The sequence below is a fragment of the Azolla caroliniana genome, unplaced genomic scaffold, assembly GCF_043228905.1.
Source record: "Azolla caroliniana isolate FFs.n. ecotype wild unplaced genomic scaffold, voAzoCaro1.0.p SCAF_6, whole genome shotgun sequence".
Classification (NCBI taxonomy): domain Eukaryota; kingdom Viridiplantae; phylum Streptophyta; class Polypodiopsida; order Salviniales; family Salviniaceae; genus Azolla; species Azolla caroliniana.
The window spans coordinates 22573808-22588639 of record NW_028230441.1 but is presented as its reverse complement, the minus strand read 5'-3'; the positions used below and the strand labels follow the sequence as shown (position 1 = coordinate 22588639).

The following is a 14832-nucleotide window of genomic DNA, read 5'->3' as shown; positions in this document are numbered from 1 at the left end:
CGATTGCGCTAAGAGGATATTCCGGTATGACAGTACTACGATGGATTACGACATTATGTATAAGTCAAATACGGCCATTTGACTCGAAGGATACACAAATGCGGACTGGGCAGGATACAAAGCAGATAGAAGATCCACATCCGGATTCGTCTTCTCCCTTGGCAGCAAAGCGATCTCCTAGAACACTAAGAAGCAGCCGACAGTCGCATTGTCGAGCACGGAAGCCGAATACAGGGGCACGACAGTCGCCGCATGCAAAGCCGTATGGCTCAAGCGCATACTGAAGGATCTGGGTGTTCCCATTACGGATCCAATTCGCCTCTTCTGCAACAACATGAGCAACATGTACCTCGCTCGGAACCCCATCTTCCACGTGCGGACCGAACACATCAAAGTGCACTACCACTTCATCTACGAGCGCGTACAGGACAAAGAAATGGATCTACAACATATCAGTACGCACCTCCAGATTGCTGATATTTTTACGAAGGCCTTAGGAGTCAACAAGCTCGGGCAATTTGCATCGGACCTTGGTCTCACGACATCCACATTGCCAAGCTTGAGGGGGAGTACTGCAGGCAACACGCGCACTGTACGAAATTGATTGAGTACGCAACATGATACAATATGTGAGTATGCAACACATAGTTAATCGAACCGAGCACGACGCCGAAAAGCCGAACAATCCAGTTCGAGGATTACGAACGCCGGAAGCCAAATTTCGAAGACCAAACCAAAACAACTTTTCGACAGATGGAAGTTGTGTTCGAAGTGGCGTGTTGAGAATCAAAATCACCTTCCCATAGTAATAGGTTTCACACTAGCTCATGGACATACCATGCTAGTTTTGTAAATAGTAGAAAGGGCACTTACCCTAGCTTAGTTGTTATTTAAACCAACCCCTTGTAACTTAGTTACTGTTGGAAGTATTTTGGTCAATCTCTCTCTCTCTCTCTCTCTTTATTTTATTTTTTTATCGTAATTAGTTTTCTTTCTTTCTTTCTTTTTTATTGTAATTAGCTTACCCTAGTGGTAAGTTGATAACACTACAAGCACCACCGTGTCTTGGGTTTGAAACCCAATTTCCTCACCTCTCTATTATATACTTCATATCTCTATTTCAATAGATGCCACTGTGAAATATAGGGGTTGAACCCATGACCACCTGGTCTCCATTGGGCAACCTTACCAACTGAGCTACATCCATCTGGGCTCTCTCTTTCTCTCTCTCTCTCTCTCTCTCTCTCTCTCTCTTCCCTCTTCCCTCTTCTTGTTCTCTTATTCAATTTGATCTTGTTCTTGGCCACAACCATGACAACATACTCTTTTCAAGATTTTCTTTTGAGGTTTCTAAGCACATAAGGAATCATTAACTAATGTTTGTGCTACTAATTGTCGTCTAGAAGGAAAATGCAAAACCCATACTATCATTACATTTTGTAAGAGATAATAACATTATAAACAAAAGATGTGAGACAATAGCAAATAACACAGACTAAGTGTCCATCCTTGTCGCATCAATCAAGAGAGGGATTTTTTGAGTGGCTATGCAATTAAGCATAAAATGCATTTGTCCTACAAGATTAAGTTTACACTATATGCAAACTTTGTCCACGTAACAAAGTGATTATGATGCATCAACCCGAACACCCAAGATATCGAGGAGGCATTGACTATTTTCGAGGTCTCATGCATACCTTTTCAATTGGTAGAGCACCAAGAGATTGTCCTCCTTAACAAGCATGAAACAAATGGGATCCCTAAAGCTAGCATGCCTTTAGCTACCCTCCATAATCCAATTAGAGCATGTTAGGATTTCGGTCCCTCCGGATGGGATGATGAAGGCCCGGTGAGAACCTCTCACCGAATGAAGGGACATATATGTAAATATGTTCCAAAGAGCCCACATGGACTATATTTGTAAATAGCCCGAAAGTCATATTAATATAAATATGACCTAGGGCAAACAATAGTTGTTGTGTGTTGTCATTATTTTGTATAGAGTCATTGAGCATAACAGAGAGAGAGAGAGAGAGAGAGAAACAGAGTGAGTCTCTGTTGTAACCGCCGCTAGGCGAAGATTGTGAGCACGAGGTCGTTGCCTCTGTGTTCCCCTGTTGTATTCTCCTTACACAGTGATAGTTCGGAGTCTGTGGGCTCCCGTGGTTTTTCCCGCTTAGGGTTTTCCACGTTAACATCCTGTGCATTCTCTTCTGTTTGTGTACTTACTTCCATTTCTCATTTCTTCTGTGTTTGATTATCATTAAGTGATCTAAGTCTCGGTTGTGGCCGAAGATTATTCCGCATATTCTTGTCAGAGCATGGCAAAGTACACATGACCTTCTTAGGTCTTCGTTAGGGAAGTTTCCTATGAGTGGCTACAAAAGATGCAATGAAGGTTGAGCACCACCCCACCCTGCCTAGATGCACAACAATAGAATAGAATAATTTTTTATTGTTCACAATGAGGCCAATTGTGAGTTATGAGACCAATTAAACATATAATTTTGTATGGAACTTCATCCTAAGAAGTGGGGTTACTACTCTATAGTAAAAAGTCTCTCGATGAAAATAATCACACATATATGTGCTCACTCTTCTTGATGGTTATTTGAGTATGACACTTACATTATCACACTTGTCTAACATTTTGGCATTTTTATAGCTTATGTTGTATTGGGGGTTAACATTTGCAATGTAATATTTCGAAATTTGCAAGTTTTCTAGTGTTTTTACGTTTTATAGGTGTTAACATTTGCAATGTAATCTTCTAGTTTTGAATTTTAACATCTTGCCACTTCATCCTTACGGCCTCTAGTATTCTATCCTCGATGATCACATACTTCATAACATCAATTAAGAGTTCTAATATATCTTTTAAACCATTTCATAATGTTTAGTGCCCAACAAAATGAGAGGATTTTGTACATTGCATTCTATGTTTCAAGCTTGTTTTGGAAATATGCAATTGGGCATATTCTTGACTTTTGCGATATATTTGTATATTCTTTGCATGGTTTGTACCTCGATGGGTTGAGAACCTATTTCTATTAGCATGATAGAATATGATATTGAATATTTTAGCCCCAATTGTCTACATAAGAACAATTGCCGGATTTTGTCTATTTCATTCAAGGCACTAAGTGAGATAGTGCCACCCCACACTTCCACTCCATGAAGCAACACGCCAACCATCATAGCATTGATGACATCAACCTCACTTCCCATCCTTGATTATCACTTTGGTTGCAATTATCTCAAACATATTATAACTATTCCAACCCTCTTGAAACCTAAACTCATAGTATAGATTCCACCTATTTGTCGACTCATAACAAGTTGCTTAACAAGTTACTATTACGAGAGTTGATGTTGAGAACTCGACGTTCCTTATGTCCAACGCTCGGCCACAACCGAGCTTCTTTACATACACAGAAAACAGGTAATGAAACGCGACACAGAAGAGAAGAAATGGTACACAGGAGGTATACGTGGAAAAAACCCCAAAATAGGGGAAAAACCACGGCAGCCCACAAGCTGCAAACTGTCACTATGTAGAAATATACAGTGAGATCACTGAGGCAACGACCTCGTGCTCACAGATCTTCGCCACAGGCGGCGGTTACAACAGAGGCTACGACCTCGTCTCTCTCTCTCTCTCTATACAGTTACGCGCTCTAATTTCTTCTTCTGCACAACAACAGAAGGATAACAACAAGAATGACAACAACATCAACAAGTTTGCCCTAAGTCATATTTATACTAATATGACTTTTCGGCTATTTACAAATGTATCCTCGATGGGCTCCATCCGACTCTTCGCAGTCGGGTACTCCCCATCCGGCTCTCCGCAGTCGGGTACTCCTCATCCGGCTCTCCGCAGTCGGGTACTCCTCATCCGGCTCTCCGCAGTCGGGTACTCCTCATCCGGTTCATACCGGGCCTACACCATCCGACTCTCCTCAGTCGGGTACTCCTCATCCGGTTCATACCGGTTCGGCCGAGTTTGTTCGTCGGCACTGTTCTTCTACCTTCCCATCCGGAAAGACCTGTTTCCCAACAAACTCCCCCTTCACTCCGGCATGGGGTATCTTTTCAGCCCGATCCTCTTCCGGCATGCGTCCAGCTTGTCGGGTGTCAGCACTTTGGTCAGCATATCTGACCCGTTCTCGGCCGTGTGGATCTTCGTCAGTGCGAACTCCTGGTCATCTACCCTTTCCCGGATCCAGTGATACCTCCGCTGGATATGCTTCGTCCGGGAATGGTAGGCCGCATTCTTAGCAAGGTGGATGGCACTTTGACTGTCGCAGTAGAGTCGGTATTCCTCTTGCCGGATACCGAGCTCTCCGATGAAGTCCTTCATCCACAATATTTCCTTGCCGGCTTCTACCGCCGCCATGTACTCCGCCTCTGTGGTTGACAATGCAACCGTCTTCTGCAGCCTCGACTGCCACGAAACAGCTCCCCCTGCATATGTCATCACATACCCGGATGTAGATCGGCTGGTATCCACATCAGCCGACATGTCCGAATCGGTGAAACCGTCCAGTTGAGGTTTTCCGGAGCCCAATCGGAGACACATATTTGAAGTGCCCTTCAAATACCGGAGTATCCACTTGACCGCGTTCCAATGCTCCTTGCCGGGATTGCTCGTAAACCGGCTCACCACTCTGACTGCGTATCCAATGTCCGGTCGGGTACAAACCATTGCGTACATCAAGCTCCCGACGGCGGAGGCATATGGAATCTTCATCATATCTGCCTTCTCTCCTTTTGTCTTCGGGCTTTGCTTGCCGGACAACTTGCAATTTGCCGGAAGTGTCGATCCGACCGGTTTTGCATCTGACATGTTGAACCGGTGAAGCACCTTTGTCACATACTTCTCCTGTGATAGCCATAGTTGCTTCACTGACCGGTCCCGAATGATGTGCATCCCCAACATCTGTCTTGCCGGACCCAAGTCCTTCATTGAGAAGGTACGGTTGAGAGCCTTCTTCAGCATCCGTATTTTTCCTTGGTCTCGTCCGACGATCAACATGTCATCCACGTACAGGAGGAGTATCAGGAAGTCCCCTCCTTCGAACTTCTTCACAAACACGCAGTGATCGGCCTGCGTCTTGCGGTACCCTTGATCGGTCATGAAGGAGTCGAACTTCCGGTACCATTGCCGGGGAGCCTGCTTCAGTCCGTATAGGCTCTTCTTCAACCGGCATACCAGGTGCTCCTTCCCTTTCTCCACAAATCCTTCCGGTTGCTGCATGTAGATCTCCTCTTCGAGGTCGCCGTGAAGGAATGCCGTCTTCACGTCCAACTGCTCTACCTCGAGATCCATGCTTGCTGCTATACTCAGCACTGTCCGGATGGAGGTCATCTTTACAACCGGGGCGAATATTTCGTCGAAGTCCACGCCCTTCTTCTGCTGGAACCCCTTCACCACGATCCTGGCTTTGTATCTCGGGGGGTTGCCGGCATCTCCCGGTTTCAACTTGAATACCCACTTGTTTCGGAGTGCCCGCTTTCCTTTCGGCAGCTCCACCAATTCGTACGTATGGTTCTCATGCAGGGAATCCATCTCATCCTGCATGGCACTTAACCATTTTCGGCTGTGGGTGTCAACCTTCGCTTCTTCGAAGCTTTCCGGCTCCCCCTCATCGGTCAGCAGGACATGCTCTGCATCCGGAAATCTCCGGGGCGCCCTTCTCTCTCTGAGAGGATATCTACGTCTTCGGGCTTCGGTAATCGGTTCCTCCATTTGCTCTTCATCCGAATCCGATTCGGGATCTTGACCGGTTCCGGTCTCAACTTCTTCTGCTTCTCCTTCTGCCGGTTCGGTATCCTCACCGTAACCGGCTGGTTCCTCGAGTGCTAACCGGTCTCTTGCCGGTTGGGTCTGCTCATTGTAGAGTCTATCCTCACCGGTCGACTCGGAGTTCACTATCTTCTTCTCCGACTCCCAGTCGGCGAGCGTCTTGTCCTCCATGAAGATAATATCTCGACTCCGGAATACCTTCTTGTCGACCGGGTCCCACACTCGGTAGCCGAACTCGTCGTCACCGTAACCGAGGAATATGCATGGCCGGGTCTTTGGATCTAGCTTACCTCTCCGGTCCTTTGCTACATGCACGTACGCGAGACACCCGAACACCCTCAGATGCCGGTAGGACACTTCCTTACCGGTCCATACTCTCTGTGGCGTGTCTCCGTCCAAGGGTACTGAGGGTGATCTGTTTATCACATATGTCGCCGTCGACAGTGCCTCAGCCCAAAACTTCTTGGGTAGTTTTGCATGCACTAGCATACTCCGGACCCTCTCCATTATGGTCCGGTTCATCCTCTCGGCCAGTCCGTTTAGTTCCGGCGTCTTCGGCACGGTAAATTCGAGCCGGATTCCCTTCGAGCGGCAGTACTCCTCGAACTGCCCCCGGTACTCACCTCCGTTATCTGCTCGAACCGCCTTCAGCTTCCGGCCGGTTTCTCTTTCCACTCTCGCATGGAGCTCTTTGAAGACGGATAACACCTGATCCTTCGTCTTCAGCGGTGTGGCCCACAGCTTCCGGCTGTGGTCATCTATGAACGTCACGAAGTACTGCGCTCCGGCATGTGACTTCGTGTCTACTTGACAAACATCCGTATGCACCAACTCCAGTGGTGCATTACGTCTCATCGGTGGCCTTGGTCAGAAGGAGGTCCGGTTCTGCTTACCGGCCAGACAATCAGTGCACTTCTCTAAGTGCACGTTCTTCACTGGAATGAGGTTGTCGTCTCCAAGCCTCTTCATCCCCTTCTCACTCATGTGACATAGCCTCTTGTGCCACAGCTCACCGGCAGTGTCGGAAGCCACGTTCACTTCTTCCGGACATAACCGGGCATTCATCAGGTACAGTGTGTTTACCTTCCGGGCCCGAGCCACAATCAAGCTCCCTTTGCTGAACTTCATGACACCGTTCCGGATGCTACCCGTGTAGCCTTCATCATCTAGCCGACCGGCTGATATCAGGTTCAGACGAACTTCCGGAACGTGTCGGACATCTTTCAACAGCAACTTGCATCCGGTCGGTGTTGTCAGCCACACGTCTCCTATGCCGACAATTCGGCATGTTCCTTCATTCCCCATCCGGACACAGCCGTGATCACCGACTGAGTAGGATGAGAAGCATTTCCGGTCCGGGGTAAGGTGGAACGACGCTCCGGAATCTACCACCCAGGTCATCTCATCGCCGGCATGGTTTATCTCACTCTCCTCGGTGATGAGCATCAACTCCTCTTCACTTGCCGCAATTGCCGTCGTTCCCTTCCGGTCCGGACCCCTCCGGTCTTTACCGTTCCGGTCTGTACCGTTTCGGTTCGGTGTTTGCTTCGAATCGGTACCGTCGGTTTCCTTGTCTTTACGGAAATGCCGACAATTCTTTTGGAAGTGTCCCGGCTTGCCGCAATAGAAGCAAGTAGGCCTCCCCCTTGACTTTGATCGTGTCCCCGACTTCTCCCGGTTCTGGGGACTACGGATTCTATGTCTTCCGCGTTCCGATTCGGTAAGGAGCGCTTTGGAGTCGGAGCTCGTATCTTTGTCTTTCCGACGAGCCTCCTCATCTAGCAAGCTCAACTTTACTCTTGCTAGGGATAGTCGTTTTCCTTCCGGCCCGGCGTTGCCCAAAGTAACAACTAACGTCTCCCAGTTATCCGGGAGGGAACCGAGCAGGAGTAGCGCTAGGACCTCATCGGCAAGAGGTACTTCCAATGACGTTGCCTGGTGAATCAGCCCCTGGAAGGCATTCATATGCTCCGCCATGCTGGAGCCATCTTGGTACCGGAGTCTTACAAGCTTCCGGAATACCGACGCCTGATTGACAGCATTTTTGTTCTGGAACATTGTGCCGATCTTCTCCCAGAGCTCATGAGCCTTACTCTCTTCATTGAAGTTGTTGTACAGGCTCATGTCGATGAAGCACCGTATGTACGCCGTTGTCTTCATGTGCATCACCTCCCATATCGCGGCGTCGATTTTGTCCAGTCTCTTGTCCCCGAACTGAACCGGCAGCCAGAGGTCTTTAACCACGAGCATGTCCCTCATCTTCGACTTCCACACTGAATAGTTGGAGCCGGTGAGCTTGAACATGCCGCCAAACGATTCGTCCATTTTTCTGTGTCGTTTTTGCTCTGATACCACTTGTTGAGAACTCGACGTTCCTTATGTCCAACGCTCGGCCACAACCGAGCTTCTTTACATACACAGAAAACAGGTAATGAAACGCGACACAGAAGAGAAGAAATGGTACACAGGAGGTATACGTAGAAAAAACCACAAAATAGGGGAAAAACCACGGCAGCCCACAAGCTGCAAACTGTCACTATGTAGAAATATACAGTGAGATCACTGAGGCAACGACCTCGTGCTCACAGATCTTCGCCACAGGCGGCGGTTACAACAGAGGCTACGACCTCGTCTCTCTCTCTCTCTCTATACAGTTATGCGCTCTAATTTCTTCTTCTGCACAACAACAGAAGGATAACAACAAGAATGACAACAACATCAACAAGTTTGCCCTAAGTCATATTTATACTAATATGACTTTTCGGCTATTTACAAATGTAGCCTCGATGGGCTCCATCCGACTCTCCGCAGTCGGGTACTCCCCATCCGGCTCTCCGCAGTCGGGTACTCCTCATCCGGCTCTCCGCAGTCGGGTACTCCTCATCCGGTTCATACCGGGCCTACACCATCCGACTCTCCTCAGTCAGGTACTCCTCATCTGGCTCTCCGCAGTCGGGTACTCCTCATCCGGTTCATACCGGTTCGGCCGAGTTTGTTCGTCGGCACTGTTCTTCTACCTTCCCATCCGGAGGGACCTGTTTCCCAACAGTTGACACCAAGAAGAACAAAAGCTCCGCATGAAATGTCACCAACTAACCATTGACCTCCAAGTGGCACAAGAAGGAAGAGAGATGACGAAGGACGCAAGCACGGAGGTGGTATAGAAAGTCACCCAGCTCTGAATAGAGATATCCAAGCCACACACACGTACATGCACGCACGCACAACCTACTTACCTTTCATTGTTACTCTTTTTGTATATTTCTACTACACAAACACATGTAGTATATACATTCATTCATTCATACATGTGCATACATCTGTGACATATGTAACGTACGATCAATCAAGTAAGTACACACACGCAATTACATGCGCTAGGTTTACCGCAAATGAAGAGGAACAGACGATCTTAGAACAGATAAGGGCTAATCAAGAGCCACAAGAAGTTCGAGAGCATTGTGGAGGCGGGCTCGTGGCCAGGACGGAGGCTGGAGCCATAGGGCTTTCTGGGTGACTCTGGTTGCGAGTAAAATAAAGAAAGTGTGTTGTCTTGTCTGGTCTCTTCCATCCATCAAATTTCATTGGGACTTTTTTTCTTCTTATCCCAAAGAAACCCATTTCCTTGCCAAGCTCCGAGGATGTGACACGTGTCACCCGAAAACACACCCTCGGAAGCTCTGAGGATGTGACACGTGTCACACATACACCCCCCCTTGGCCATAGCCATGTCTCAGAAGAAAGAAAGAAAGAAATCAAAACACAGGAATTAAACTCCTCATTTTCCTTCCTTCCTTCCTTCTTCTTCTTCTTCTTCTTCTTCTTGATCTTCTTCTTCTTTTTGTTTACCATGATCACCGCATCCAGCTCTGCTTTCTCTGATTTCCATAGCTTTTCTTCCACAGAGTTAGCCGCCTCTGTCTTCTCTTGTTGCTCATGTAAGTCATCAAAGAAGCTTCATCATCAGAGCCAGAGCCAGATCCAGAGCCAAAATCTGTGCCGTTCAAATGGGTTTTCTTCGATGATTACAGCAAGTGCACCAGCAAATCCTGGTGGGCGGAAAAGGAGCAGTAGGGAGGTAGTTATGGAAACCTCTTCGCCCACAGAAATGAGATTCTCTTTACCTAAAATGTCCGATACAGAGAAGGAGCAATGCTTCTCAGACCAAGGTAAAAAACTCTGCTAAAAAATCTTCTCTGTCTCTGTCTCTGTCTCTGTCTCTGTCTCTGTTTTGTCTCTGTTTTGTCTTCCCCTGTTTTGTCTCTGTTTTGTCTTCCCCTGTTTTTCCTTCTGTATTTTTCTTCTTCCTTAATTAATCTATTGTTACCTGAGTTCATGTGTTCTGATATTCCCACCTTATATTCTTTTTCTTGTTTCCTTTACCATGATTTTCTTTTTGCAAAAATGATTTCAAGACAAAAGTAGCCCTACGAATCGAGAACTCCCATCGGGCACCACCATGCCAGAACAGAACCCCGGAAATAATATTAACAGGCTCTCTCAACACCCTTTCAACATTGTGTTCGTGTCGTCGGAAGTCGCCCCATACTCTAAAACCGGGGGCCTCGGTGACGTCTGCGGTTCCCTGCCGATTGCACTCGCATCGAGGGGCAATCGAGTCATGGTAGTCTCTCCTCGCTACATGAATGGAGTGGACGATCACAAATTCTCGGGAGCTTTTGATGCACAATGCCGTATCGCCCTTTCTTGCTTCGATGGAGAACACGAAGTCGCATTCTTTCATGAGTTCCGCGCTGGTGTCGACTGGGTATTTCTAACTATAATCCTAGGCTCATCATTTGTATTGTTTCTTCATATTTTAAGCTATATATATATATATATACATTCGCATTTGCTTACCTACACTCATGTTTCTTTGCTTGGGTGGCAAATAGCTAGTTTGGTGATCCAATGCCCATCTACATGTCCATTGCAAAACATTCAACTAGGAGTTTCTAACATATACCTTAGGTTAGTAATGTGTACCCAAGCTCACTGCTAACAAAGTAGACTACCCTGGTTCTAGTATATGAATTTGTGTTATAGATCTTTCATGGAAAGCTTGGGCTATCATAATGCATTCCCTTGATCAAAAGCACGTCCTAAATGCCCCTAGTTCCAATATAGAGTGCACCTAGAAGGTTAATATCTAAGCCTTATTGTTTTGTTAATATTAACTAATCATTTACAATGTGTTTTTTATTCACGTTTGACCTTCACGCCCATGATAGGTGTTCGTTGATCATCCTGCTTATCATAGACCGGGAACCCCATATGGAGACACAAGAGGTGCTTTTGGTGACAACCAGGTATTTAGACTTTGTAATTATCTTGTTAGGAAGTATACATATATAAGGGTAGAATGTAAAATGTGATATAGACAAGATTGAATAAGAAGGAATGGTGCATTTCTCTAACATACAAATTCCTCAATAATTCTTTAAAATAGGGACCTTTAGATGCTCATGATACAGATGGGTTTACACATATAGTCAACCACTAAAGTAGCAAGAGTGTATTCACTCTAATATTATGATTGATTATTTGGTACAATTTTTTTCGCAGTTTCGATTCACCCTTCTATGCCATGCTGCTTGTGAAGCACCCTTAGTTTTGCCATTAGGAGGATATACATATGGTGAAAAATGTTTGTTCATTGCCAATGATTGGCATGCAAGTCTTGTACCAGTGTGAGTATCATGTGCTTTTTTTCATGTAAGCTTTTTTCCAGGTTTACTAATTTGAAAAATAACATCCATTTCTAAAGCATAAACAATATGGTTTTACAGGTTATTGGCATCGAAATATCGAGAAAATGGCGTTTATAAGAATGCAAGATCGATATTGGCTATACACAATCTCGCACATCATGTATTAGAATTTTGACATTTGGAATTCAGTCAACCATCTCAAAGCTTTCTTAGCTTCTTTTACTTGATAACAAATCTCATAGAATCCATTTTTATAGGGTGTAGAGGCCGCAACAACATATACCAAACTTGGTTTACCTGAGAAGTGGTATAGTGCCCTTGAATGGGTTTTTCCACCTTGGGCAAGAGCTCATGCTCTAGACAAAGGTGAAGCTGTGAATCATCTGAAAGGTGCTATTGTGACGTCGGACCATATAGTTACAGTTAGTGAGGTAGATAATTGGAACTCCTCAAAAACATGACAATTCATTTCACATGCAAACTTTCTTGATGTGAGTTTTATTTGAATGTATGTAGTGTGTTTTGTGTATGTGCAGGGATATGCATGGGAAATAACAACAGTCGAAGGAGGATGGGGCCTAGATGGTCTTCTTAGGTCTAGAAAAGCAATGATCAATGGTGAACTAATATTTTTTCTCATTTGAATGTGGATTTGTTTATTTTCTAACGTTTCCTTACGAATCTTTATCTTGAATAATGTTGAGGCCAGGCATCACCAATGGTGTTGATGTAAGTGATTGGAACCCATCTACGGATAAGCATATCGCTTCTCCATATTCAATGGATGATACATCGGGAAAGGTATGATTTTAATTAGTATGGTAGGAGAGTCGTCTTGATGGAATGCTAAAAGTTACTAAATTTTGATATTTTTAAGTGGGAAATGATGAGTCTGTTAGGCAAAATGCAAAGCTGATTTGCAAAAGGAGCTAGGGCTACCTATTCGGCCAGAGGTTCCATTGGTAAGAAGAATATCATAAATCTTTTCAACATGTTACACCTAAACATGTGTATATGTGTACGCGCACATATGTGTCCATACATAGGCACCACATAGATACCTAATCATCACATGTGTACATATATAAATGTATACAATTATAGATAGTTCGGAAATAAATGCATACATACTATGTATACCAAGTATATCCATATGTGTATGTCCACATGATGTGACAATTTTCCTCTTCTAATACAGAGAGTTTCTTCAGGTTGGATTTATTGGACGTTTGGATTATCAGAAAGGGCCGGACATCATTCAGGCTGCTCTTCCGGAACTTATGAATGATGATGTACAAATGGTAATGTTTTTCCAAACAATTGATAGATAATTAAAACTATGTGAATGTAAGAAAGATAAAAAAAACAAGTAGTGAAAGTGTGTCTATAAAAATAAAAGAAGTAAAGAAAATATAGTTGAAAAAGGCCTAAAAACCAACATTGTATTTGTTTTTGCCATTCTTAGAACAAGAGCTAGAAAGGAGAATGAGTTATTAAATGTAACAAATTTCCATTTGTAGGTTATGCTTGGTTCTGGAGATACATCCATAGAGTCATGGATGCAATGGGCGGAGTTAAGTTACAAAGAAAAGTTTCGAGGATGGGTTGGGTTTAGTGTCCCAGTTGCTCACCGCATCACAGCAGGGTAAAGCAATAAAACATATGTCCTCACCTTTTGTTATTTGTCCATTGGTTTATCTCATACAATATACTTTTCCTTATTTATCAGGTGTGATATACTCTTGATGCCATCAAGATTCGAGCCATGTGGTCTTAATCAATTGTATGCAATGAGATATGGTACGATACCGGTCGTTCATTGTACTGGTGGATTAAGGGTATGGTTGCAATATATAAGATATGAAATTTAGTGATTTTATTTGCGAACAATATTTCAGAATGATAATAGTATATAGAATTGTCAAATTGTTCAGGACACTGTCGAGGAATACGATTCATTAGCAAATGATGGAAAAGGAGCTGGAACCGGGTAAAGTTTTGAGAATGCCCCTAAGGTTTCAAGAATTTCCTCAAATGCCCTTAAGTTTTCGTTATTCCCCAAATGAGCAATCATATTGCCAAATCATCGAACTTTTTCTCTTGCTAGGTTGGGTAGGGATATTTGGGGAATTAAAAATACTTGGGGGCATTTGGGAAGGTCAAGGAAAACTCAAATGTTTCGAAAGTTTTTACTAGAAACTAACGTCATTTATACATGAACACTTATATAGCCACAAGTAGATTTCATCGCTACTATTGCTATTTAGTGCTTTTCGCCTCTTACTTTGTTGACTTAGACTATATATTTTTTATGGGGCCCCGTCTTTCAATGTTTTGTCAATTGATTTTCTTATGTGGACTAGTAGTCTTAAGAGAGATCAATTTGAGTTCTAAGTATTGTAGACAAGGATCACAATATGAGTTCTTTCTTGATTTATAGCATTGTTATTATCTTAGAGGCTAGATTGTGTCCAGATAAAAGAAATTTGTTTAATCAAAGTCGTTTCCCATGATTGATCAAGTCAATATAACAAGCATGTTTTATTGTAGGTGGACTTTCTCTCCCTTAACCAAAGATGCCATGCTTGAGGTAAGCTTTTCATTGATTGTTGCATATAATATCACATTACTATGCCAAATTTTGATATTAGTCACCACATGCATATTTGTGGCTCTAGGCATTGAGGACATCCACTCAAACATTTAGGGAACAAAAGTCGTCATGGGAAAGAATAATGCGTCGAGGCATGGAACAAGATGTCTCATGGGACCGTGCTGCTCTACAATATGAACAAATTTTTGAATGGGTTATGACCAATCCTCCTTATACATCATAAGTGGACATCGCCCTTATGTCCTTACCTACCAATGACCGCAAGTGGCCATCACCGTTTATCTCTTTGACCATCAGCTTGGTGGTTTACTCCATATCATTGAAGTCATAACATTGAGATAATTGAAGTTCGATCCTAGTGGTTTACTCCATATCATCGAAGTCACAGCATTGAGATAATTGAAGTTCGATCCTCATCATGGGCTAGGCCCCATCTATTATATCACAATCAGTCTCTTGTGGGTCTTAAAAAGATATCTATCAATATAAGGTGTCAAATAATGTGTGACCAAATTTTAATTTGACATTCAATTTATTCATTCTTGAAATCAATAAAATAATTCCTAGAAAATGAGCTAAAACTACTAAAAAGATAGGAAAGTGTGTCTGATGTTGCAATATAGGGTCTAACACATGGGTATCTTGTCATCTATCTTGTTCCATCTAATTCTACTATTTGGAAATTGAAGTGATTTCAC

At 44.0% G+C, this 14832-nt stretch overlaps 1 protein-coding gene across 1 annotated transcript; it reads left to right on the top strand.

The window, feature by feature from the left end:
• Window positions 1–9609: 9609 nt before the first annotated feature.
• Window positions 9610–14691, top strand: LOC147863382 (soluble starch synthase 1, chloroplastic/amyloplastic-like). The gene is made up of 15 exons (XM_087321538.1): window positions 9610–9978; window positions 10225–10577; window positions 11041–11118; window positions 11375–11499; window positions 11599–11680; window positions 11778–11951; window positions 12057–12138; window positions 12230–12321; window positions 12420–12482; window positions 12732–12821; window positions 13041–13165; window positions 13250–13358; window positions 13455–13510; window positions 14071–14110; window positions 14199–14691. The coding sequence occupies exons 1-15, from the start codon at window positions 9660–9662 to the stop codon at window positions 14355–14357; spliced, it is 1947 nt and encodes a 648-aa protein (XP_087177664.1). The 5' UTR covers window positions 9610–9659; the 3' UTR covers window positions 14358–14691.
• Window positions 14692–14832: the final 141 nt, after the last annotated feature.